The 24441-nt window shown below is 61.4% G+C and overlaps 1 protein-coding gene across 17 annotated transcripts in view; it reads right to left on the bottom strand.

Moving 5' to 3' along the window:
- The window catches only part of BRSK2 (BR serine/threonine kinase 2), a 65210-nt gene extending 50715 nt beyond the window's left edge, over positions 1 to 14495 (bottom strand). For 7 of the 17 annotated variants that reach the window (XR_005020954.1, XR_005020953.1, XM_036861221.1 and 4 more), the window contains exon 1: positions 14278 to 14493. Coding sequence is in view for 12 of the 17 variants with exons in the window: in XM_036861221.1 (XP_036717116.1) it covers positions 14278 to 14371 (94 nt within the window). In the remaining 5 variants the exon portion in view is untranslated. Of the gene's footprint in view, positions 1 to 14277 lie in introns of all 17 variants that reach the window. The other 10 variants (XR_005020950.1, XR_005020951.1, XR_005020952.1 and 7 more) reach the window with 2 other exon arrangements.
- Positions 14496 to 24441: the final 9946 nt, after the last annotated feature.

A 24441-nucleotide genomic window follows, 5' to 3' on the forward strand; every position in this document is an offset into this window, starting at 1 on the left:
GCCAGGCAGGCCGTGTGCAGGCTGCTCCCACCTGACCCAGACAAGTTCCCTGCCCAGGTCCCTCGGACGGACGGACGGACGGACAGACATGCACACCCTGCCTGCGGTACCAGCAGGAAGTGGGAAACAGGCCTGTGGCCCGAGCTCCGCCCCCGCCCAGCGGGGATCAGGTGCCAGGAGAGCCTGCCCACCCCCGGAAGGGCGCCGGCAGATGTAACCTCCAGCGTGGGGTAATGATAGAAGCTGCTTAGCGGTCAGCGGGCAGCTTCTTCAAAGGACAGAGAGGAGGAAAGAGGCAGAGACCCGCCCGCCCACAGCTGCCACCTCATCCTCCCAAACATCAGCTCGGTCCCTGAGCGCCTCTGACTGTTTCCAGGAGGCCCGCCTGCCCGGAGCTGTCCACGGTCACGGAGCCCGGGCAGGACGTCCACCTCTGCCACCTCCTCCCCGCCTGGGGCTGGCACTTGCGGAGCAGCTGGAAGGGCCGGGCAGTGGGACCTGCCACTCAAAGGCGCAAATGGGCACGAGGTCTCAGGACAGGAGCCCAGCCCAGAGGGGATGCAGAACCGCCCTGCCCTGATACGCCATCCACGGGCCCCTGCTCAGTGTCCCCTAGGCCTCCGCCCTGACCCCCCGACCCAGGCAGCACAGACTGTCCCACACGCCTCCCCCCGGCACATCCCCCCAGGGACGGGCAGGCAAGGCGCTCGATTACGTGTACATCTTTGCACCTGCAAACTTGAGGTTGGCCTCGGAGCTGGCCACGGAGCGCAGGCCTGCTTCATGAAGTCCCCGACCCAACACCTCCAGGAGACCAACTGTCCTGAGGTGCACACACCAGAGAACCCCACATGGTCCTGCCAGCACGGGGTCCCCAGGCTCTCACTCTGCTGACCCCGCTGACTGACCTGTCCCCACCTGCCCTGGCCCCTCGAGCAACGGGAAGAGGAGCACGGGCGCCCCCCCCAACCACTCCATCAACACCCACTGTGAGCCTGCCCGGAGCTGACGGCCCCCTGCATGCCCACACTGCTTCTGCGGGCTGCTCCCCCAGGGTACAGGCCACTTGGTGTCCAAGGGAAGAGGCACCCCGATGGGGATGCGTGCTGGCCTGCAGCCCCCCAGGCTCGGCAGGCCTCACCCAAGTGGTGAGCTCCCGAGGCCCAGCGAGGGACCGCAGAGCCCCCAAAACGGTGCCTGGGGCACATGCCCACGGCCACCATGCCCAAGGTCCTGCGCAGGGCCAGAGAGGCTCCCCAGGGGCCATCTCTCCTCCCCAAGGCCCGCTGCAGCAGGCGTGGGGGGGCAGCCTGGGCCCCAGACCCAGCCTGGACTGGCATGGACAGGCCCAGGAGCCAGCCTGCCCCAAACCCTGGCTGCCCAGTGGGTCGCTCTGCCCAGGACAGGACTGTCCCCAGCACAGAGCCCGGCCAGCTTCCCAGAGGTGCCCCCAGGTGTCCACCGGCCAGAGACCAGCACCTCCCCCAGCAGCACCAAGAGGGCTGCCAACCAGGCTTTGGTCAGCACAGGACCCCGTGCACACCACCTGGCACGGTGGGACTGGCACCCAGAGGCCACCCACCCAGGGTGACTCAGGATGCCACAGCCCCCTGGACAGAAGGGGCAGAGTTAAGCCTGTGAGGTCAGAGGCCCTGGCTAGCCCCCCAGCCCCTGCCAGGCCCTGAGCACCTCTGGAGGCCCACAGCACTGACCAGCCCAGGCTGGTCCCCCCAGAGCCAACTCTCCTGCCCCACCAGCCTGGATCCCGACGGGGGCATCACCAGCCTCACCCCGACAGAGAGCCAGTCCCCACACCCCCTTCTGCAGACAGCAGGGCAGCGCACAGATGCCCACAGAAGGGTGTGCACTGCACACAGGGTGGCGGGAAGCAGGGCCCCGAGGTCAGAGGCCCTACGGCCAGCTGACTCCAAAGATGGGCTGTGGGACAGGGGTCTGAGCACCCCTCAGGCAGAGGGACCCAGGAGGCGGAGGTACGGATGTGGGTGGCACTGAGGGCAGCAGCCAGCTCTCTGAGGATGCCGAGGGCACCGTGTGCCCTGCCAGGGCCGGCAGCGAAGCTGGAAGTGAATCTGGGAACCCGGCCCATAGACCCTGGGCCACTTGGCGTCACCCAGAGGTGCCCCTGTAGCCCCCACCAAGCCCCGACACGGCTGCCCTGATGCCCAGGCCGATGCAGCCCACGACCGCCCACAGATGCCCTCAGTCGCCCCGCGGCATCTGCTGGAGAGTGTCCTATCTGTGCCACTTTATGATTAGTTATAAATCCCTTGGGATTTGGGGTTTAGAGTCAGCAACCGCCCAATCAGAGACAAGCTCTTGCCCCTAGAGCTAAGCCAGCATCTAACCCTTCCCATCTGCCCAGGCCAGCCCCACCCCCTCACACACAGGAAACAGTCCCTCCACCTCCAAGGCCTCGGTCCTTCCCAAACGTCTCCTGTCTCCAGTCTCCCGCCGAGCTAGCCCGGGATGCTGGTTTGGATGCGGGGGTTTAGTGGGGGTTGGAGCTGGGGGCCTGCCTTCCTGAGTCCAGGCTCAATTCCCCCCAGTGCCCAGGCCTGGGGAGGGGGCTGCACGCATGGACTTTGAGGTCAGAGGACCCTCCTCGTGTGCACGGGGAGCTCCACAGGTCAGCCCAAGGCAGAACCAGTGGGAGGGTAACACCCGTGCCTTCACACCCACCACATCTCTGTCCCCCTGGGTACGGGCTCAGGCAGGCAGACCCGACTCAGAGGGTCGGTGCACAGCCCGGGCCCCAGCTGGTCTCCCCTCTCGGCCGCCCCAAGGCCATCACTAATGTCCCAGCGTGCTGCAGAAACGCCTGCATTTCATCCACCCTCGGGCCACAAGACCCTTGAAATAAGGGGACCCAGGAGGGAGCCAGGGGATGCAACTGGCTGGTGTGCACCGGAGCCTCTCGCGGTGTGCCTGCCCCTCCCTGGGGAGCCCAGGCGACGCGGGGCACCCACAGCCTACAGAGCACGGGGCCAGGTGGCGGGGCCTCCCTGGCTGCTCTGTGCCCCCAACGGCACCCACACCCGGGCGATGGGGGTCTCCAAGGGCTTCTGAATGGGAGGGTTCACTGCGGCAGCTCCTGCCACCTTGGAGACACCAAGCGAACGTCAGGGATGCCAGGGACTGCCCTGGAGAGTCACCTTGAATCAACCCCAGGGCCAGAGAAGGTGCCAGCAGCCTTGGAGAGCGAGCAGTACTCATGTTCACGCTCTGTGAGGCCCTGGTCTTCCCCCCGCCCCGGCAGGTCAGCAGCAGCCCCAAGAGAACTGGCCACCAGCTCCTCCTGACCGAGGAGGGGAGTGGGGGCCGGGGTCTCCCCTGGGAGCACACCAGGCGGCTTCCCCTTGCCCCCCTCCTCAGCCCAGAGCCGAAGTCCCACACTGGGGAGACAGGTGCAGGAGCTCACCAAAGACGCACAGACCTTCCCACAGGTCTGCTCAGCTGCAGAGGAGGGCTACGGACAAACTGCTAACCGCAGCCTCCCTCCTGGGCCGCGGAAGCTGCAGACTTCAGCACTGCCGCGCTGGACAGCTCCCACGGGCGGGCCCAGGGAGAGGGCCTGGCCCCAGGCTGCAGGGCCAACTCAGGCCCCTCGGCACCCCCTCAGGAACAGGGTGTGTCCAGCGAGCTGCCCCAGCCTCCTCCCCACGAGCCGCCCTAGGGGAGTGCAGCCGAGATGGGGCACCACCTGAGGGCTCGCCGCTGCTCTCCTTGGAGACTTAGGGAGGGGAGAGCAGGGGCCATGCCCTGCACAGTGCAGGGGTCCTAGGCTGCCTGCACACTGTTCACGGGTAGCTGGCCCCTGGACGCAGGGTCTCCTGGCAGCCCACGCCGTGTACGAACACGCGGGCCTTGAAGAGCAATTCTCCCAGGTCACCAGGGCCCACGGCTTTGCACAGAAGCAGGCGCGTATGAGGAAAGCACGGCGCCCCCAGCATGAGCCCTGCTGCAGGAGAAGCGTGTGCCCCCGCCTCGAGCAGCCCCGACACCAAGCGGGAAACCCCAAACCCCAGACAGTACCAGGGGTTCGAGCCCAGCGTCTCCCGTGTGAGGTCACGGGTCGGAGCCACAGGCCAGGCGTGGTGGCAGAGGGCCTGGAGGAAGAGCTGGAGGCGTGGGCCGGGCGTGGGCAGGCTGACTGCCCACCCCTGGCAGTGAGTGCTCAAACTGGCGCTCCGTGACGGGGCCCCTGCAGCCAAGAGGGCGAGGCCGAGCACGGAGACGGGCCCAGCGGGACGTAAGGAGACAAGGCGCCCGGCGGAAGCTGGTCCAAGCTCCCCAGGAGGGCCTCCTTCAGGCCCCCACCGAGCCTGTTCCCTCACCTACACCCCCGCTCAGGGCTGCAGCAGCTCGGGGCCGAGGGGCCAGAGAGTGACCGGCCAGCCGTCCTCACCTGCCTCAGGTCCACCCCCGCAGGACAGAACCCAAAGGGGGCGCTCCGCGCGTGCGATGACCCCCACTGGGCCTGCACCTGTGTGCGCGTGACGGCAGTGAAGCTCCGGGGCTGGCTGGGCCCGCTGCTCCCAGGCAAGGCCAGGCCTGTATTTCGCTGCGCACCGCACGCCGGCACCATCACGTCAGGGCCGGGGCGGGAGTGAGGGTGGGACAGGCCACAACCACACACGGTTTCCTGTCCAAGTGGGGCCCCGCCAGCATCAGCACCCCTGGGAAGTCAGAAGCGGGCAGATCCTGAGGTTGAGGACCCCTGGGAGCAGCCCCGGCGCCGAGGCCCCACGGCCCCCAGACGCCGCACGCGGGGGCCCACAGGGACTCAGGTTCCAGGAAGCAGCCCTTACCCGCTAAAAATCCAGCATTTGACTGTATTTCTGCCAGTTTGGGAAATCAGGGTTAACTTCTCAGGGTACTAACGGTATGGTACTTCTTTAAAGAGTCTCTATCTTTTAGACCCAGCCCCAAAATATTTACATTTCAGGCAAGTCTGGGGGTGGGGTGAAGCAAACTAACCCCGTGTCTGTGTCGCTGAGGCTGGGGTGGGCTCGCGGGGTCCAGGATGCTCTTTTCTCTACCTCCGCACCTGGAAATGCCGGTCTGCAGAGGGAAACGAGAAGCCGGTTCCCACGGCGGCCCAGGAACACGGGGCCTCCACGCCGGGTGGGCCCCCAGAACAGAGGCATCTGCCGGCCAGACTGCAGCAGGTTGGGTGCGAGGGGTCAGCGGGGCGGGGCCGCAGGCAGGGCAGGCCGCGTCACAGGGCACCATGTGGCAGACGGAAGGAACGAGGCAAGCCCCTCCCCAGCCGAGACTGTGCCCCCACCCCCGGGTCCCTCAGCCCCGCACAGCTGGCGGCCCAGCTCTGCCACAATCCGCATCCACTCTCCCCACTCGCTGCCCCATAAACAAGCGGTGCATGAAAATACCACATCCGCGGGGATAAGCAAACACGACGCCCATCTGTCCACCCTCATCCTGTTTCCCCCTCGGCCCCCTGGGCCTGGGCCGGACGTGAAGGCTGAGCCCACTCTCAGGCCCACGGCCCAAGGGTGACACAGGCTGCCAGCCCCCTGCCTGGCCCCAAGCAAACACGTTCCCTCGCGGTGCCGCTCACCCTCACACCTGAGCCACAACGGGGACACGGAGGCCTGCAGACGCTGACTTTCCCACCCAGTCTGGGCTGGGGGCCCTGCCCCGGGGGCTCTGCACGCAGGCTGACCCCCGAGACCCTGGATGACCCCAAATGCTCTGTGCCTTCTGGCTGACTCCTGGGGGTGACCAGAGTGAGCCCGGGACAGAGCGGCCCATCCAGCTCCCTCCTGGCTCCACGGGGCCAGCCGAGGGACTTTTTCTGAATGGTCTCGGAGGACTCTGAGGTCCTCACACACGCTCCCGGCGCACCCCTCTCCACAGGCATCGGGGACCCCCACGTCCCCGCAGCTGCCCGCCCAGCACCAGGCCCTCACCCTTCAGAGAGGAAACTGGCCCCACGAGGCTGCCTGGCCTCCACTGCAGGCCCCTGCCAGACGACAGGGCCGGGAGTCTGGGCGGGGTCGGCAGAGGCTGCAGCTCTCGAGCCGGGCAGGGGCTCCTCCCAGCCTCTGCCGACCCGGGCTCCCCACCGCCCTGCCGGCCCGCGCCCCGGACTACAGCTTGGGCCCAGCGTCAACACCTGAGGAAGCTGGACCCGCGCGCCTGATACGTCGCTGGACCCAACTCAGAACGAGGCTCAGGAAGCACCCGGCCTTGGGGCCCCCGCCCTGCCCTTCCCTGGGGCTGCTCTGGCCTCGTGGCCTGCGATCCAGGCCGACGTCGGCCACGGGAAGGGACCCGTCAGGTTCCCAGGCAGCCACCCCCCAACACGTAGGCCCCCCATTTATCCTGCTCCTCCACCCAAGCCAGCGGCTGCCAGCAACTCTAGAGTCGCCCGGGGCACCACGGCCAAGGCCCCTCACAGATGCCACATTCCTGGCCGGGCAGCCTCCTGCCGCCCCCGAAAACCACCCACGGCCCTGAGACAGAGCAGCTACGTCACTCAGCCCCAGCTACGTCACTCAGGCCACGCAGGCGGCCGCTCAGGCTGCCCTCCCACCTCCGCCCTGGGGCCAGGAAGGCCAGCCCTGGGACCCAGGCTGAGCCCAGAGTGGGCAGCAATGGTGCAAGTGCCGTGCGGTCCTCCCCCCCCCCCCCCCCCGAGCCAGAACCACAAGGCCCCAGAATCTTCCATCCACCCTCGGCCAGGCCTGCGGGCACGGTCCGCGGGAGGCCCAGGTGGGGGCGGCCAGCTCTGGGGCCCTGTGTGGACGAGAATGTGACAGCACCTGGAGAAGCGCCTCTGTCCTCACAGGTCAGCACCACCAGCCAGGGAGTGTGCTCCCGGGATGCCGTGTCAGCGCTCAACAGGCATCGACCTCGGTGACCCCTGAAATCCACCCGGAGGCGCTGTCACCCCAGGGCCCAGGGAAGAAACCGAGGCCCAGCAGCAGCCTCCCTGGGCCCTGAGGGACGAAAGCAGAACGAACAGGAAGAAAACCACCCGAAGAGAAGGGCCGTTTTCTCATCCTGGGGTTGGGGGGGGCGGCTTCCAGCTGCCCAGCTCCAGAACACTGGGCCCTCAGAGGCTGCAGAACAAGGCCTGGGCCGCCTCTCAGGGCCCAGCCCGCACAATTCCTGCTTTGTCCCTGCAGCCTCTGCCCCAACCCAGCCTCCATCCCGTCCGGAGTCTGAGGCAGCTAGCCCGGGGCAGCCCCGCTCGGCAGCCGGCACCCCTGTCTGGGGTGAAACCTCGGGCAGGCGGGCGGGCAGCTCGGCCACCCCTGGCCAGGACCCAGGGCTCTGGGCAGGCTCATGGAGGCCCACCCGGGGCCCACCACCCAGTGCTGTGTGGCCTGGACACGTCAGCCGGCCCACAGGGGACAGCGGGGCTGGTCGGGCCTGGCACGGGGGAGAGCTCCATCGGAGCAGTTGTCCGAAGGCACCAGCTCGCCCCATGTCCGAGAGGACTTGCTGCAGAATCCAGGGCAACGCAAGGTACCACCCACAGGGAAGGAGGTCCTTCCCCTCCCCCGAGACCCTAGATGGGCCCTGACAGATGCTGGCCTCCTGGCTTCCTGCTGGATACCGAGCACAGCAGACGTGCCCCCGACGTTGTTCCCGTCCATCAGGGCCTCACAGAAGCACCCCTGCCGTCGGGGGGCCTGAGGCTCAAAGCCCCTCAGCTACCGAGCCCCAGAGCCTAGGGGGCTGTCCCTGGCTGTACCTCCAGGACCAGGGGCACAGAACCACCCCATTAGGGTCCAAGGTGGCCACGGGGGCCTGGGGGCCCTGGCTGTACAGCTGGGAAAGCCAGGCCACGTGGGCAGCACACAGGGCCACAGGCAGGTGGCGAGGCCTCTCACCCACCTCAAACGCCCTGCCACGTGTGCGGCCGCCACCGTGCTCCCTCTCTGCGTGGCAGCAGGCCCTGGGGAGCGCCAGCGTGCCCCACTCCAAGGAGCCCAGACTGTGCGGGTGGACACAGGCAGGAAGGGCCCCGGGCCCGGGGAGCTACAGACACAGCCCGTGGGCGCGGGCAGACGGAGGACACAGCCTCCTCTGTGGGCACCGCCACCCGGCCAGGCCCCCACAGACACCGGTTCTGTGTCCACTGGCCTCAAAGGCACGGGTGCTCTCCAAACCAGAGCACTAGGTGACCAGGCAGTCGCCCTAACGCTCCTCGTGAACACCAGCCACGGACCCTCCCACGGCACCGCTGACTCGGGAGCACGGCCGACGTGGGCCATCCTCAGCGCGGGCCTCTGACCTGGCAGGACCTGTCCGCTCCGGGCACAGGAAGGTGCCAGGCACCGAGCAGGGCTCACGCGCAGGCAGAGAGGATGCAGTCAGTACTGCTGCCCAGCCCACCTGCCTCCCAGGTGCCGGCCTCCTCTCCCTCCCCTGACGTTTTCAGGCCCAGTGGCTGCCCCACAGATAAGCCCCAGCAATGAACACCAGGGGAAGAAGTAGCCAGAGAAAGGCGCGTGTGGGCAGGGGAAGCGCACGCTCGCTCGGGCCCCCGTCCAGGCGCAGGCCCAGGGCAGTGCCGGTCAGCCGCTACTGCGGGCAGCAGGGGACCCTGCGTCCTGCGGCAGAGCCCTCGGCGGCCCCACACAGCCCTCGAGGTCGGCTGGGACGGGCCAGGAGGCAGGGGGCGCACAGGGAGCAAGCCCCGGAGGCCCCCGTCCACGTGCGCCCCCAGCACGTACGGCCAAGCCTGCCTGTCACCAGCGAGGCTAGGGGACCCCTGACCACCCTCCAGCAGACCAGGGTTGGGGGAACCTGGAGTCCCCGGAGTCTGAGACCCCTCTGCTCCTCTGCCCTGAGCACAGCGCAGACGGCTGTATATCCAGCAGGGTCCCCCCGTGAGTCCCGCATGAGCATCTGCTGGAGACAGGTTCTGCTTGGACCTCGGGGCCATGGCCAGCTCTGGCCTGGCTTCTTCCAGAAGGAGCCAGGCCTGGCCTTGCCCCCAAAACCTGCTCCGGACAGACAGCTCTGGGGACCATGGCTAGCACGTGGTGGGCAGAGGTTGGCCACAGGTGACGTACTCTTTCCGCATCGTGCTGGGGGCCCTGCGGGCGGGGGACTGCAGGCCTTGATGCCCCCTGCGGAAAACCCCCAGCGCGGAGGAACCCACGGCCAGAGCTGCACTGGGCAGCACCCGGCTCTGCAAAGAGCCTCTCTCACCTCTGTCCCCTCGCCTGGGCCGTGCCCTCTGCCCCGCGTGCCCTTCCTGGTACAAACACCCCTCCCCCCATCCCTGCAGAGCCACAGCCAGTGGTGAGGCGGGCAGGACACGTGAAAACTGAGAGGTGCTCAGAGCCACAGGGGACCACGGTGGGTAGGGGACACTCTGGGACCAGGGTCCTAGGGCTCTGTCCATCCCAGAACCCTCCCATCCCTACCTTCAGGAAAATGCCCATCCTTTGAGGCGAGACCCTCATCACCCCAGGAAGCCCCCTGCAGAGCTGCCCTCCATCAACAAGGGCAGCCTACCCAGGGCCAGCTCTCAGCTCGGGGAAGGGGGCTTTCCTGGGGGAGGGTCTGTGCCTCGGGAGGATGGCTGAGCAGCCTCTGTCCCACCCAAAGTCACTGATGGCTTGCTGAGCCTTTCTAACCACTCCAGTGGGGCAGGGAGACAGGTGGGGGATCCCCACTGCCCCCCAAGGTCTGCCCACAACTATTTGAGAATACGGTCCTAACCTTTAACCAGGCTCGTGCAGTGAGCATCTGTGGGCTTTCCTGCCGTCCCCGGGAGCCACTGCCCTGGACCAAGTTCAGGTTCTGAGCCCGTTCCCTCACTTATAAAACAGGTTAGATGGACTGAGGTCAGCCTGAGGCACGGGGGGGGAGGCTCTGGACTCAGCAAAGGGCAAAGTGGCCTGCGACCGTTCTGACCATCAGGCACGACAGGCGGTCCACACGCGACCAGTGGAGGCCCACCCCACTCACCCTGCTCTGTCCACCTTCACTGTGCACCCCAAGTCCAGTGCCTCCACCCTCATGGGGAGGCCCACTCCTTCTCCGGGCCTCAGCCCTCCATGGCACCCCAGGCCGGTTCCTGGGCCAGCCCCTGCCCGCCCCATCCCCAGAGCCGACGCACTGTGGCCTCTCGTTGGCTCAAAGCTGCCTCCAGACTTCCCTGGTGGCGCAGTGGTTAAGTATCTACCTGCCAATGCAGGGGACACGGGTTCGAGCCCTGGTCCGGGAAGATCCCACATGCCACGGAGCGACTAAGCCCGTACGCCACAACTACTGAGCCTGCGCTCTAGAGCCTGCGAGCCACAACTACTGAGCCTGCGCACCACAACTACTGAAGCCCACGTACCTAGAGCCCACGCTCCACAACAAGAGAAGCCGCCACAATAAGAAGCCCACACACCGCAACAAAGAGTAGCCCCCGCTCGCCACAACTAGAGAAAGCCCGCGCGCAGCAACGAGGACCCAATGCGGCCAAAAATAAATAAATATTTTTAAAAATTTAAAAAAAAAAAAAGCTGCCTCCTTCTGTTCAACCTTCTAAAACTGACGTGGTCCCCCACGCCCCAGGTGCCTCCCCGCCCACCTCGGCCTCCGGCTCTGCCGCCCCCGTCCTGCTCTGAGCTGGGCTCCCTCCAGCTCCGGGCCATGAGTCACCCCAAGGTCTGCCAGACTCTCCCGCCAGCTCACCTGTCTCCCTCTCACACCTGTCTCTCCTCCCAGCTCACCTGTCTCCCTCCAGGTCACCTGTCTCTCCTCCCAGCTCACCTGTCTCCCTCGCTCACCTGCTCCATCCCACCCAAGGAGTCCTCTCCAGCCTGCGTGCCACCAGCACCCACATTAATTCTCCTGAGAGTCCCTTGAGAGCCTGGAGGGCTTCTCCCCCCGCCCACCCACCAACCTGCGAGCCCAGCCAGATGAGCAGCAGGGAGGGCCCTCACTGCCCCCTTTTCTCTTTAGCTGGACCGATCCCTTGCCTGAAAGCCCTGTCTCAGTGCCGCCCCCCGCCCCCATCTCCTGCCCACTGGAGGAGGGTTTCCAAAGGCGGGCTCCACATCTTACCGTGGACCTTGGCTCCAGGAAAGGCTCCCAGAGCCCACCGTCCTCCCCATCGAGCCCCAGGGTCCTCGCGGCCTATGGGCGCCGAGCCCCACTTGGACTTGCTGCGCCCTGGCTTGGGCAGGGCCGGGCACTGCTCCGTTTCCTGATGGGGCTGGAGGAGTGAAGACGGCACAGCCCACACCACTCACCTCCTGGGCCTATCGGTCCCCGCTGGACCCTCTGGGGGTGTCCTCCCCACCCCCCAGCTGAAGAAGCCTCTCCTGGATGAGGGAGGGGCCGGGCGGAGCCTCGGCAGTGAACACCGCACGGCACAGCGACACCGGCCCCCGCAGGCCCGGAAGGCCCCGTCCCTCGACCAGAAACCACGTCGCGGCCGAGGCGGAGGCCCCCTCCCCGGGCTGCTTGCAGAGGTGACGCCAGGCCGCCAAGGACAGCTGGGCAGAGGAGATGACTTTTCAACCACGGCCTCGCCAGCCCTGACGGGGAGGCCCAACACCAGCAGGAGTGACGGACCCGCTCCCTGAGCCCAACGCCAAACAAGCAAAACGGAACCACCGGGGGCGAAAAAGATGCAACAGAAGCGTGAGCTGGACCCTGCCAGCCCCAGCCGGGCGGAAGAGGCGGCTCTGCCCACACCTGCACTCTGCACCTGGCGGCGTCCCCCACCCCGCATCTGACTCCCCAGAGGCGGCGTTCTGGGGGAGAGCAGCGGGCCCGCCTCCCAACAGGCCCCCGCTCGGGACACGCGGCCAGAGTGCCCGGATCAGCTGGGTTGAGAGGCCCAGCTGCCCCACGCGGCCCACAGCCGCCGACGTCTACTCTCCTCAGCTCTCCTTTTACAGGACTTGGGCAGAGAGCGGGCAAAGAGCACGGAGAACGGAGGTGTCCGCGAGACGAGGAGGGCTGGGCTGGAGTCAAGGGACAAACCACGGGCCCCACCGCACCCTGGGCCTGGGGGCTGCACGGCTCCGGGGGAGCAGCTCCCAGCAGCCCCGACGGCTGGCGAGGGAGGCGGCACACTTCCACCAAGGTGTCCTGGCAAGAAGCCTGGCCCTCAGAGAAGGTCAGGTGTTTATCTTGGGAGCGAAAGGACGGGCCTGGGAAATCACCAGCTTTCTTGGCATTTGGTGCCAAAGGGCAGCCAGCAAGCCGCGCAGCCAGGCCCGGCACACACGCCATGAGGCCCCTACGTCCACCACGCTCCAGATGACCCTGCCACGAAAGGACGGAGAGACGGGCGCCAGCAGGACAAGCCTCCTCCCCAGCCTTCCTGGGAAGCAGGTGTTCCAACTGTCAGGATCTCGGGCGGCAGCTCCAAGCACTCAGGGAGGCCAGAGGGAACGGAGGACGGACAGACCCCCAGAGAGGGGGCCTCAGCTAGAGACCTCATCCCACTCACAAGAGAAGGGCCTGAGGAGAGAGGCTGCTGGATGCAGGGGCCACTCAGAGCTGCTTCTAAACATCACACGGCCTGTTGTTCACACACTGTACATCCTTTTGTGTTCGTTACTGTTAATTACAGTGGAACCGTCCTGTAATTAACTGTACGACAGAATAACTCAAAGAAGAGTACGGAGACCAGCCCCTACCCTTGGAGACCTACGTATAATTCACGGCTGTCATCGCTTGCATGCCGACGTTTCCTTATAATAACATTTTATTGGTAAGATAATTAGATTATTTCACTGCCTTCTGCATTCTGCTGCCCCAAGCCCCTCCCCCACTGAGGATTTCACCAACTACAGTTGTTCCTCCCAGGAAACATGCACATTTTGAACTCAGTTGATCACAGGCTGTCTGCCACCTCCTCTTCCAACCCGGCCCGCCACCCCGACTTCCAACAGCACTGCACTACTGCCCCGGGACCCACGGTGCGAGGGCTGCCCACCCAGGAGGGGGCAGGGGGGCTCGCGCTGCCTCTAGCCCAGACGCCTTCACACGCTCTGCCTTACTTACATCACAGCCCCTGCCCCCCGCCCCAGCCTGGGGCTTGGCCCACTTTCCTTCCACCTCCAGGCTCTGCCTCTGGGCCACCCTGGGGGGCTCGGGGAGGGCCTGCAGCATCCCTGGCTAGAGCGCTCCCTCCTGGGCCCCAACCCTGCACCAGTGGGGTGGGCCCAGCCCTACCGCACCCTCCTCCTCCCCCCTTGCTCCGCTTGCCTGCCTGCCCTAGGTCTAAGGAACTTCCCAGAGAGGCAGGGAGAAGGAGGCAGTGCCAATCGGACCTCTGGGCCGCCAAGAGAGGCCCATCCAAGGAGAAGAAAGAAAATGGCTGAGCCCAGTGTCCCACAAAGCGACTCTGCGAACGCCCGGTCAGCCAGATGAGGGCACTGGCCTTGGGGCTGCGATCTAACCCGATGGCCAGAAGACGGCTGCCCAGGACCAGCCGGGAAGCCCCCTCCTCCCATAGGCTGGGATCTGTTCCACCGCCGGTGTGGGATCCGTGGCCCAGGATCCGCGGTCGGGCCCAGTACCGGTCTCCCTCTCCCGCCCCTGGAGGAGTGCAGTGTCGCAGACATCCTGACACGTTGGGAGAAGAGAGGCGCTGTCCAGCCCTCTGAGTGGCCCGGGCACTCTCCCACTCCCACCGTGGAGGGAGGTCCCGGCCTGGCCAAACTGGCCCGGTCCCTGCAGGACGCGCATGGCGGCCTCGCTGCTCGCCGGCCGCCGGAGTTGGGGGTCGCGGCCGGGGTCGCGCGGCCCGGGGCGCAGCTGCTCGGGCAGCACGCCTATTAGCGCGGCCGCGGCAGACGGCAGATGGGCGCCCGCTCGGCCCCCTCCTCCCGCGGCACAATGGGCCCGGTCGCTCGGGCGCACAATGCGGCGGGGGCCGCGCACCTGCAGCCTGCAGCCGGGCCGAGGGGCGCTGGCCGGGCCAGTGCGCCGCCGTCCGCGCCGAGTGTCCTTGGGCCGCGCCCGGCCGACCGCAGCCGCGCGGCCTGCGGGGCTCCGCGGCGAGACCGGGCGCCCGGCCTCCCATTGTTCGCGGCCGCGGGCCGGAGACGTGGGCCGGGCCTGCAGCACCCCGTTCCGGGCGGCCTCCCTACCGGGCCCCCGCTCGGCGCGCCGGCGCCGGCCTTCCCGGCGGCGGGCCTGTGCGCCCCCGGCCCTCCCGGTCCCCCGGCGCCCCCGGCCCCCATCGGTGTGCCCGGCCCTCTGGGTCCTCCGTGTGCACGGTCTCCCCGGCCCCGGCCCCCGCCGGCCCGCACGCACCTGTCTGCCCCTTGCCCAGCGTCTTCTCCAGCCGGTAGGGCCCCACATACTGCGCGTGCTGCGCCCCGCCGCCGTCCTTCCCCGTCGATGTCATCGCTCCCGGGCCCGGCGCCGGCGAGGTGGGCGCCCCGGGCGGGCGGCGGCAGGGAGGGGCCGCGTCCGTGCGCGTCCGTCAGTCCGCTGGGCCGGGTCGGCGGCGCCCGGCGGGCCGCGCTCGCTCAGCGCCCCCCGCGCCTCCCCCGCGCCGCCGCCCCCCGCGCCTGCGCCCGCTCTGCTGCGGCCGGCCCGCGCTGCCTCCGCCTCTCCGAGACGACCGGGCGGGCGGGGACACAAGGCTTCCGCCGCCGCCGCTGCCGCCGCCGCCGCCGCCGCCGCCGAGGCCCGCGCCCCGCGCCCCGCGCCCCGCGCCCCCCGCGCACGCCCGTCAGTCCGTCCGCGGTCGCGCAGCCGAGGTGAGCCGAGCCGCCGAGCCGAGCTGCCGAGCCGAGCCGAGCCGAGCCGAGCTGAGCCGCCGAGCCCAGCCGAGCTGCCGAGCCGAACCCGTACGAACGCAGCCGGATGCAGCGGCGGCAGCGAGTGGCTCTCGCGCCGGCCAATCAGCGGCACCGGCCAATCAGCGGCGCCTTCTGCCGGCCCCGCCCCCCGCCTCGCTCCGCCCCGCCGCGGAGAGCGCTCCTGGGAGCTGGTCTCCGGGAGGCGAGGCCGGGGCGGGGTCCGGGCGGGGTCCGGGTGAGGCCCGGGCGGGGGCGGGGCCTGGGCATCTCGAGCCCCTCGCCTGCCCCCCACCGCCCCTAGTCCCCCGACCCCGCCTGGATGCCGAGCTGCGGAAGCCGGGCGGCCCTGCCCTAAAGCGCCTCCCGGGACGGTGCAGGCGGCGGGCCGTGGGGGTGGGCAGTCAGCTGCCCCGGCTCCCGGCGCCTTCCCTCTTGGCCGCGACCACCGGGGTGGAAAGGAGTTACTAGCCCCTCCCCACCCCATCCCGGGGGCGGCGGCGCTGCGTGGCTCTTGGCCCAGCCGTGACCTTGTGCGTCCCAAGGCCGTGCCCGGGTCGCTGCCCTCCTCCGCTCCGTTTTCCCGGGTACACAACTGTGACCAGCACAGGGGGTCAGGAACTCAACCCAGGCTACACAGCAGGCCTTTGTGCCGGCCCACCTTCTTCCTCGGTTGGGCCGAGGGTGCACCGGCACCGACGGCTCGAAGGCTCGGGAGAGGCGTCTGCAGTGGAGCCAGACCTGGAGGGCCCCTGTTCCCTGCGGAAAACACGTGCTGCCTAAGCCAGTGCCGCAGAGGTGGTGGGAGAAGAGAGGTGACGGCCGGGAGCAGGGAGCCCCGAACCCTGCACGTGAGGGTCCCACACCCTTTGAGCCGCTGGGTGCCCTGCCGTGGCTCGGATCTGCCGCCAAGTCCTGGGTGGCCGAGTTTCACCTGAAGGTTTTCTGCGGGCTCCCAGGGCTCCACAGCCAGCCCTCACTCCCGTCAGGCTAATCCCCTGCTCCTGCCCGCCCTGGGGGGAGGGCTGAGAGAACTCTGGAAACTCTTAGGTCTTCCCAGCACCCCTCCTGGAAGGGCCTATTTGCATTTCTTTCTCCCCTATCTGAACTCAGAACACCTGGCTGCTCCACTCGGCCCTTGCAGGTCTCCCCTTGCTTCCCACTCGTTTCTTAAAAGGTTGCAGATTAAGAGTCTTTTAGGTGCCGGCGCAGTGCTGAGTGCGGGTGCCTCCAAAGGTGTGCAGCGCAGGTCAGGGGAACACTGCCGCAGACGGTGCCAGGCTTCAGGGGGGCGGTGCAGTTTAAACTGGATATAAGGAGAGTTTGGGACCTTGGACTAGAGAAATTTTCCAGGGGCTAAAGGCAGACTGGGAGTCGTCAGGTCCAGGGGGTGGGCAAGAGATGGGCTAGGGCTGTGGGCAGGCAGAGGAAGGGTGGCATCCCGGTACCTGGAGGAGGGGCACCTGCCAGGGAAGGGACATGCCCCTGGCCTCCCTGTCTTCCTCTGCTGGAGCTGTGCCTGCCACAGTCACCTGGGCCTCCCCAGCCTGCAGGACTTACCAGACGCATCGTTCTTGTGCCCTCAGCAGCACTGGCCCAGCTGACCATTCTTTTTTTTTTTTTTTAATATATTTATTTATTTATTTATTTTGGGCTGCATTGGGTCTTCGTTGCTGCACACAGGGTTTCTTTAGTTGTGGTGAGCGGGGGCTACTCTTCGTTGCAGTGCTCAAGCTTCTCATTGCAGCAACTTCTCTTTGTTGTGGAGAATGGGCTCTAGGCATGCGGGCTTCAGTAGTTGTGGTTCGTGGGCTTAGTAGTTGTGGCTCACGGGCTCTAGAGCGCAGGCTCAGTAGTTGTGGCACGTTGGCTTAGTTGCTCCGCGGCATGTGGGATCTTCCCGGACCAGGGCTCGAACCCGTGTCCCCTGCATTGGCAGGTAGATACTTAACCACTGCACCACCAGGGAAGTCCCAGCTGACCATTCTTATCTGGATACTCTTGGGCTAAAATTCCTGGCTTTCAAGAGTCCCACTTCCCCACCCCCACCTCACCCTGTGCTCCTGGGTCTTCTTCCCTCTCTGGCCACTTCTCGCTTCTCTGTGTCTCTGCAGCCCATACCCATTATCATTTCTCAGGGCTCCGTGGGGGACCCCTCTACTGGCCTCTCCAGGTCCTCCAGGTGACCACATCCACTCCCACCGCATTCCTGAATCACCACTGCCAGCTCCCCTCACTCCAGGGCTGTGGGGCAGGCTCCCTCCTGAACTCCTCCTGGTATCCGTTGCACAAACTCTCACACTTAGTGCATGCACAACAGAATAGCTCATCTCCCCATCTTTGTGGGGGTCAAGAGCACGACCCCTCGTGGTCAGGCTTCCATCTGTCTGCTCCAGTGCTGGCTGGCCTTGGTGCAGAGAATATCAAGGTGGGAGGCCTTGCTGGAGGATTACAGCAGACCTTTAAAGGAGAAATAACACGGTCACTACAGAAGTGCTTTCAGAACACGGAGGAGAAGGGAGCACCCCCTAAATCTTCACGGGAGTCCATCTTAACCCTGGTACCAAATCCAGATAAGGAAATGACACAAAAAGGAAATTAAAGTCCTATATAATTCATGAGCCCAGAAAAAATTATTAACAGAATATTAGCAAGTTGATTCCAGCGATATAGTAAAAGAATAATACATATGACCAAGAAGGGCTCATTCCAAGAATGTAAAGTTCCTTTAACATTTCAAAATTTACTGATGTAATTCACAGTGTGATTGGTCTGAAACAGAAAAACCACACAATCATTTCAATAGATGCCAATCATTTCAATAGATGCCAAAAAAAAAGCATGACAAAATTCACCCATTTATGGTTTAAACACACACACATACAACACACACACATAAACATGTCAGTAAACTAGGACTAAAAGGGAGCTCCTTCAATTGATAAAGGGGATCTTCAAAAACCCACAGTGACATCATACTTGATGGTGAAAGACTGAGTGGGAATGAGGCAAAAACATCCACTATCACCACTTTACTAGAGAACCTAATCTATGTAATAAGGCAAGGAAAACAAGTTATACCTTATATTTTTATATGATTGGAAAGGAAAAATTGAAACAATCTTGATCCACAGATGACATTTTTGTCTGCAGAAAATCCTAAACTACAAAATACTCATAGAACTAACAAGTGAGTTCAGCAAAGCCACAGGATACAAAGCCAAAATATAAAAATCCTATCTCTGTGTCCTAACAATGGACAATTAGAATTTGAAATTACAAGAACAATACAATTTATAAATAGAATTTTAAAACATGTATTACTTAGAGGTAAATTTAACAAAATATGTGTGAGATATGTACCCAGAAAACTATAAAATACCACTGAGAGACTAAAAAAGACCTAAGTAAATGGAGAGTCATACTGTGTTGTTACCCAACCAAACTTGGGTCCACTCACCCCAATGTGCAGCAAAGCCAATCTACTAACACTGGGTTGTGGTGAAGAAAAGTGCAGTTTATTGCAGGGCCAACAAAGGAGAATGGGCAGCTCCTGTTCAAAAGACCCAAACTCCCCCATGGCTTTCAGGGAAGGGTCTTTAAAGACACTGTGAAGGAGAGGGTCACAGGGTGGGTGATTAGCTTTTGCATAATTCTCTGATTGGTTGATGGTGATGTTTCAGGAATCTCAATCATCAACTTTCCTGTTCCAGCTGATCTGGGGTCTCCGTGCTGGTGGTCAGCATGCAGTTAACTTGTTCCACCTAGTGGAGGTTTCAGTATCTGCAAAACAACTCAAGGATATGGCTCAGGATATTATCTATAGCCCTTGAGAAGGAAACTTGACTTAGTTTTATGGCTAAACTATTATTATTTTGTCTTGCTTGACTACTTTCCTATGTTTCTGCATTTTCTCACTTCTCTGATTAAATTTGCTCTTCAGAACTCGGGGAAGGCCTAGAAGGCTGAAGCCTTTCTGCAAACAAGAGGTGTGGGACTTGGAGGGGGTCTGTCCCTGAAGCCCCTGCAGGGTCCTGCTTGGTTTCATGTTCATGGATTCCAAAACTGAATATTGTTAAGATGTTGATTCTCCCCAAATTGATCTATAGGTTCAATGCGATTTCAAGCAAAGCCACCCAGTTTTTAAAGACATTGACAAGCTGATTCTAAAATTTATAAAGAAATGCAAAGGGCGAAGGAAATTCCAAACAATGATAAGGAAGAAGGAAGTTGGGAGACTTACACCACCTGATTTCAAGACTTATAAAGCTACAGCAGTCAAGACAGAACAGTGTTGGCTTAAAGATAGACTCATAAATCAAAGAATGAGGCTAGAGTTCAGAAATCAATCCTTGCATTTATGACAATAGGTTTTCAACAAAGGTGCAGAGGTCATCTAACGGAGAAAGGATAGTCATTTCAGCAAAAGGTACTGAAATAATTAGACATCATATGTTAATAAAGAACCTCAAAGCTTACATTATCTATAAATATCAACTAGATTAATATTTATTAATATTAACTAGCAATAATACAGGCATAAATGTAAGAACTATAAATATGAACCTACTAGAAGAAAACACAGGAGAAAATCTTTGTGTCCTTGAGTTATGCAAAGATTTTTCTAGATAAGATGCGAAAAGCACAAACCATAAAATTTTAAAAATAGTAATTGGGTCTCATCAAAGTTTAAAAATTTTTGCTTTGGGGACTTCCCTGGTGGTCCAGTGGTTAAGAATCTGTCTTGCAATTCAGGGGACGCCAGTTCGACCCCTGGTCGGGGATCTAAGATCCCACATGCCGCGGGGCAACTAAGCCCATGTGCCACAACTAGAGAGAAGCCTGCGCACCACAATGAAGAGCCCACACACTGCAACTAAGACCCGATGCAGCCAATAAATAAATAAATATTTTTTTTAATCTGTGCTTCAAAAGACACTGTAAAGAAAATGAAAAGCCACAAATTGGGAGAAAATATTTGCAAAACACATCCTCGATAACAGATTTGTATTTTGAGTACATAAAGAATTCTTGCAACTCAATAAGAAGAAAACTTGATTTAAAACTCGGGCAAAACACTTCAACCAAGAAGAGAAATGGATGGCAAATAAGCAGCTGGAAAAAAATGGTCAAAGTGATTAGTCATGTGATCCAGGAAAAGTAAAACCATTACTACAGACCTATTAAAACGACTAAAACTCCCAATGCTGACACACCTACTGGAGAGAATTTGGAGTGCCTGGAGCTCTCGCATGTTGCTGATGGGAATGTAAATACACAGCCACTTTGGAAATCAGTTTGGCAATAATCTACAAAGTTCAACATACTCTTACCACACAATCCAATAATCCCACTCATAGGTATTTTCCCCCCAAAATGAAAACTTAGTCTACATGAACCAGCATACCAATGTTCATAGCAGCTTTATTTGTAATAGCCAAAAATTGGAAGCAACACAAATGTCCTCCAGTGGGTGACTGGATGGACAAGCCGTGGTCCATCCACACAGGGGACAACTGCTCCACAGTAAATAGGATGCGCATCAGGACTCAGGTGAACCTCAAAAACATCACGCCGAGAATCTGGTCTCAAGAAATAGTGTCCTGTGTGATTTTATGTATGACGTTTTAGAAGAGGCAAGACGACAGTTACAGAAAGCAGACTGGGGTTGCCAGGTGCAGGGTGGGGGAAGGAGATTGCTGGCAAATGGCGGAGGGAGCCTTGCGGGGTGCTGGAAACGCTCTAGGTCCCAATTGTGGTTACGCCACAGTGGCTTTTGTCAACCTCATCGAATTACAGGTCGATTTTTTTTTTTTAATAAATTTATTTATTTATTTATTTATTTTATTTATTTATTTTTGGCTGCGTTGGGTCTTCATTGCTGCGCGTGGGCTTTCTCTAGTTGTGGCGAGTGGGGCTACTCTTCATTGTGGTGCGCGGGCTTCTCATTGTGGTGGCTTCTCTTGTTGCAGAGCACGGGCTCTAGGTGCACGGGCTTCAGTAGTTGTGGCACGCAGGCTCAGTAGTTGTGGTGCACGGGCTTAGTTGCTCCATGGCATGTGGGATCTTCCCGGACCAGGGATCGAACCCGTGTCCCCTGCATTGGCAGGCAGATTAACCACTGTGCCACCAGGGAAGTCCCCCTTTTAGTATTGAAGACATCAACATTCCCTCTAGCATGCTTGCTGCAAATGTTTTTTTCCTTGCTTGTGCTTTGACTCTCAATCTTGTTTACAGTGTTTTGCGGGCTAAGTGCATTTTCAATGTCTGTGTCGTCAGGTCTTGTAATCTTCCCCTTTACAGTTCTGGCAAAGTGGAGACCTCTGGGCTGTCACTCCAGATTAGGGTCCTCCTGCTGTCAATGGCCTTAACCTCGGAGTCGGATTGGTTGGTGCCCTGCAACATCAGCCGTGGCTCATTGGACCAGGATGCCCAGCTGCCCACGCGGGGCCAACTGGGGTCTCCCTCCTGACCATTTGGGACTGGGATCCAGAGGTGCTTACCCGGCACTGCTGCCCATTCCACTTGAGGACACAGAAACCTGGGAACTCTGAGGGTAGGACGACCCGCAGGGGCCCTGAGATGCTGGAAAAGTCAGATCACAGAGAGAGGGGGAGGAAGAGAGGGCTGCAGAGGTGAGTGAGAAGGCCAGGATGGGAGAGGCACACGCGGACGGGATGGAGAGCTCCCCGGGCCTTGAAGGCTCCCCAGGCCTGGCCCACGGCTTAGGAGACTGGCCTGTGTCCCTGGGGCATCTTCTGCTTCTTAGCTGGGTGGGTCACTTGCCCTAGCAAAGCCTTGACCAAGCCCTGCGGGGACTGGACGCCAGTGCTTAGGGTGTGTCTGGCAGCCTTATGATCTGCTGTCCTCCTGGAAATGAAGACCTCTGTGAGCAGGCAAGCCCTCCCACCTGTGCCCTCCCCCAGCTTGCCCTGGGGGAGACCTCAAGGGAGAACTTTACTCCTCCTGGCTGGGCTGGCTGCAAGTCACTACTTCCTGGGGTCACCACTCTTCCCCATGAGCTCGGGGTGGGGGGTAGGGAGAGATGACAAAGGCGAGGGGCTTGGAGCAGGTGACCCGGTGGCCCCAGGGCCAGTCCCAGGTGCCTCCCTGGCTGCACCACACTGAGATACACCGAGGTTCCCAGTGTTTGGCCCTTGGAGCGTTTGGCCCTGGGGGTCTCAGTGGCAACTCCTGCATTCAGCCCCCGCCCCCATACTTCTGTCTGCTGGGGGAGGGGCCGAGCCCCCGCAGCCTCAGGACTGCGGCTCCTCCAGGCCCCCGTCCAGCCTTCTGCGGCACACCAGCGCCTTCCTCCTCTTTGGGCACCTGAAGATGAGCTGAAGAGGGAGCCAAGGAGCGAGGAGGGCTCAGGAGTCTGTGGGTGCCTCTGATCACTGGGGGCTGACCCCGGAAAAATGGGGAGGCCTGTTCCTGAGTGACCCCAAGGCCCCAAGGGGTACAGGTTCCAGCGGCAAGGATCTGGCCTGAGGACACAGAAAGACTTTCTAGTAATTCAGAGGTGGGTGGGCTGCCCTGGGTCGCAGGAGGCTCTGAGCCCCACCCCCAGCTTGGTGGGGGATCGACCCACGGGTGGGAGGGGGTGGAGGAGCCTCCAGAGTGTAGGGACCTCTTTCGCTGCAGGGTCAAGATCCAGGGACCCCTGGCTTTGCTCCCCATCTGGGGTGGGGGGTTCCACTCTCCCCACGAGTGTATTTCCATCAGCATTTGAATAAGAAATGGGGAGTTAAAAAAACAAGCGGTTGGAGCTGGTTGCAGGACAATGTGAAGGTACTTGACACCGCTGAACTGCACGCTTAAAATGCTTAAGAGGTTACATTCTATGTATATTTTTAAACACAATTAAAAACGTAAAAAACAGGCCGGAAAAGCGATGGGAGTCATATTCTTCAAAGTAGGGCTTTGTTCCTCCCCCCTCCCTCCGTGGGACTTCTTGGGGGTGGGGGTGGGGGTGGGGGTGGGGGTGGGGGCGGGGTGGGCAGTTTGCGGCCGGTCAGACGCGCAGGTGCGGCAGGACAGCGTAGGGAGCCTGGCCTCTTGGACCCAATACGGGCGCTGGGTGCGGGGAGGAGGGAGAGGGGACGGAGGGCGTTTCCAAGCCGGCTCTCCCAGCACTGGCCGCCTATATTTGGAGCATTAATCCCATTCCTCGAGAGACAGCCCAGCCACACGCCCCCTCCCCCCTCGCTCGTGGGGTGAACCGACGCGGAGCGCGCAGGAGACGGTGCGCGGAGACGGTGCGCCCGCGCCACCACCGAGGAAGGAGGAAGCAGGCCACGCTGGAAATTACACTTATTAGGCAAGCGCAATAAATGCAGGTGCTGCGGTTGCCAGCGGGGGGTGCGCATTTCCTTCTCCCTCGTTTGTTCTCGGGCTGGCCGCGAAGAGTAGAAAGAAACCGTGCCCGAGCGCCAGGGCAGAAAACGCTCCGCGCGCGGAGTCCCCACCTGATTGATAACCGGACGGACTGATAAAACGTAATGACGCTTATAATCCGGCGAATTGTGGCTTAATAGTCGATGCGTTTTCAGTAAGACTGTCTTTGTATTTACTTGTTTAATGACATGGGGCTCCAGAGACCCTGGAGAGGTCCCAGCGCCGGCAGTGCTGCGGGAGACAGGGAGCTGCCCCAACCGAGCTTCCCCTCCTGTCTGCTCCTGGCTCGTAATGGGGCCATTTATTTATGTTTTCAATTTGGTTATTATTATTACTATTCGCTTTTACAGAATTAGTACATCAAACATCCTCTCGCCCCCAGAACCAGGTCACATGTCTCCAAAGTGCGGGCAAAAGCTTCCCTCAGATGTGAGCAGAAGAAAAATATCTAATAATTATGTTGAATGTTAATAATGTTAATAATTAAAGTCAATATAACTCAGTGGATTGAGTCCCTATTTCTTGGAGTTTGCCCGTCTCATCACGAGGTAAGCCTGTGCATCAATCCTCTGTACGTGGATAGCTGGCACATTTGCATTTTTGCAATGTTAGTGTTTCCCATGAAATTGGTGTTTAATACGGGATTTTTCTCTTGTTTTTTCAAAACCCTTTCAACACCGTGATCAGTCACTTGGTCTTGACCTGACCCGCTTCCTGAGTCCCGCATGAGCGGGTGAGGCTGCACGTGTTTGGCACCTTGGTCACCTGTTGACTCCACCCCATCACGTGCTCATTGGAGAAACACCAGTCCTGTCCCACGGAGCCGTATGCCAGAAATTCAGGAAGCAACTCACTGCAGTAAGAGCCCCGTGCGGGGAGCTCGGACCACAGGTTAGGATTTGGAATTCATTTTGGTCACCTGAAGGTAGAGCCTTTCAGGGTTGGGTGCAGCTGTTGGAGACCTTTGTAAAGTCCCGGAGACAACTTTCTTGGGTACACGCCTCTGCCGTGGCCAGGCCTCGGAGCACAGTAGCTGGGAAGGGAGCTGGTCAAGGCTGCCCATCCCGGGAGGGGCCTCAGCCCAAAGCGTAGGGAGGATGGGAACCGGCACAGCGGCTGCAGGTGCAGCAATGGGGAGCTGCCCTCGCTGGGCCCCGGCTGGTACCCAGGGGGTTGAGTCACATGTCTCCAAAGTGCAAGCAAAAGCTTCCCTCAGATGTGACCAGAAGAAAAATATCTAATAATTATGTTGAATGTTAATAATTAAAGTTAATAT

This window comes from Balaenoptera musculus, chromosome 8 (genome assembly GCF_009873245.2).
Source record: "Balaenoptera musculus isolate JJ_BM4_2016_0621 chromosome 8, mBalMus1.pri.v3, whole genome shotgun sequence".
NCBI lineage: Eukaryota > Metazoa > Chordata > Mammalia > Artiodactyla > Balaenopteridae > Balaenoptera > Balaenoptera musculus.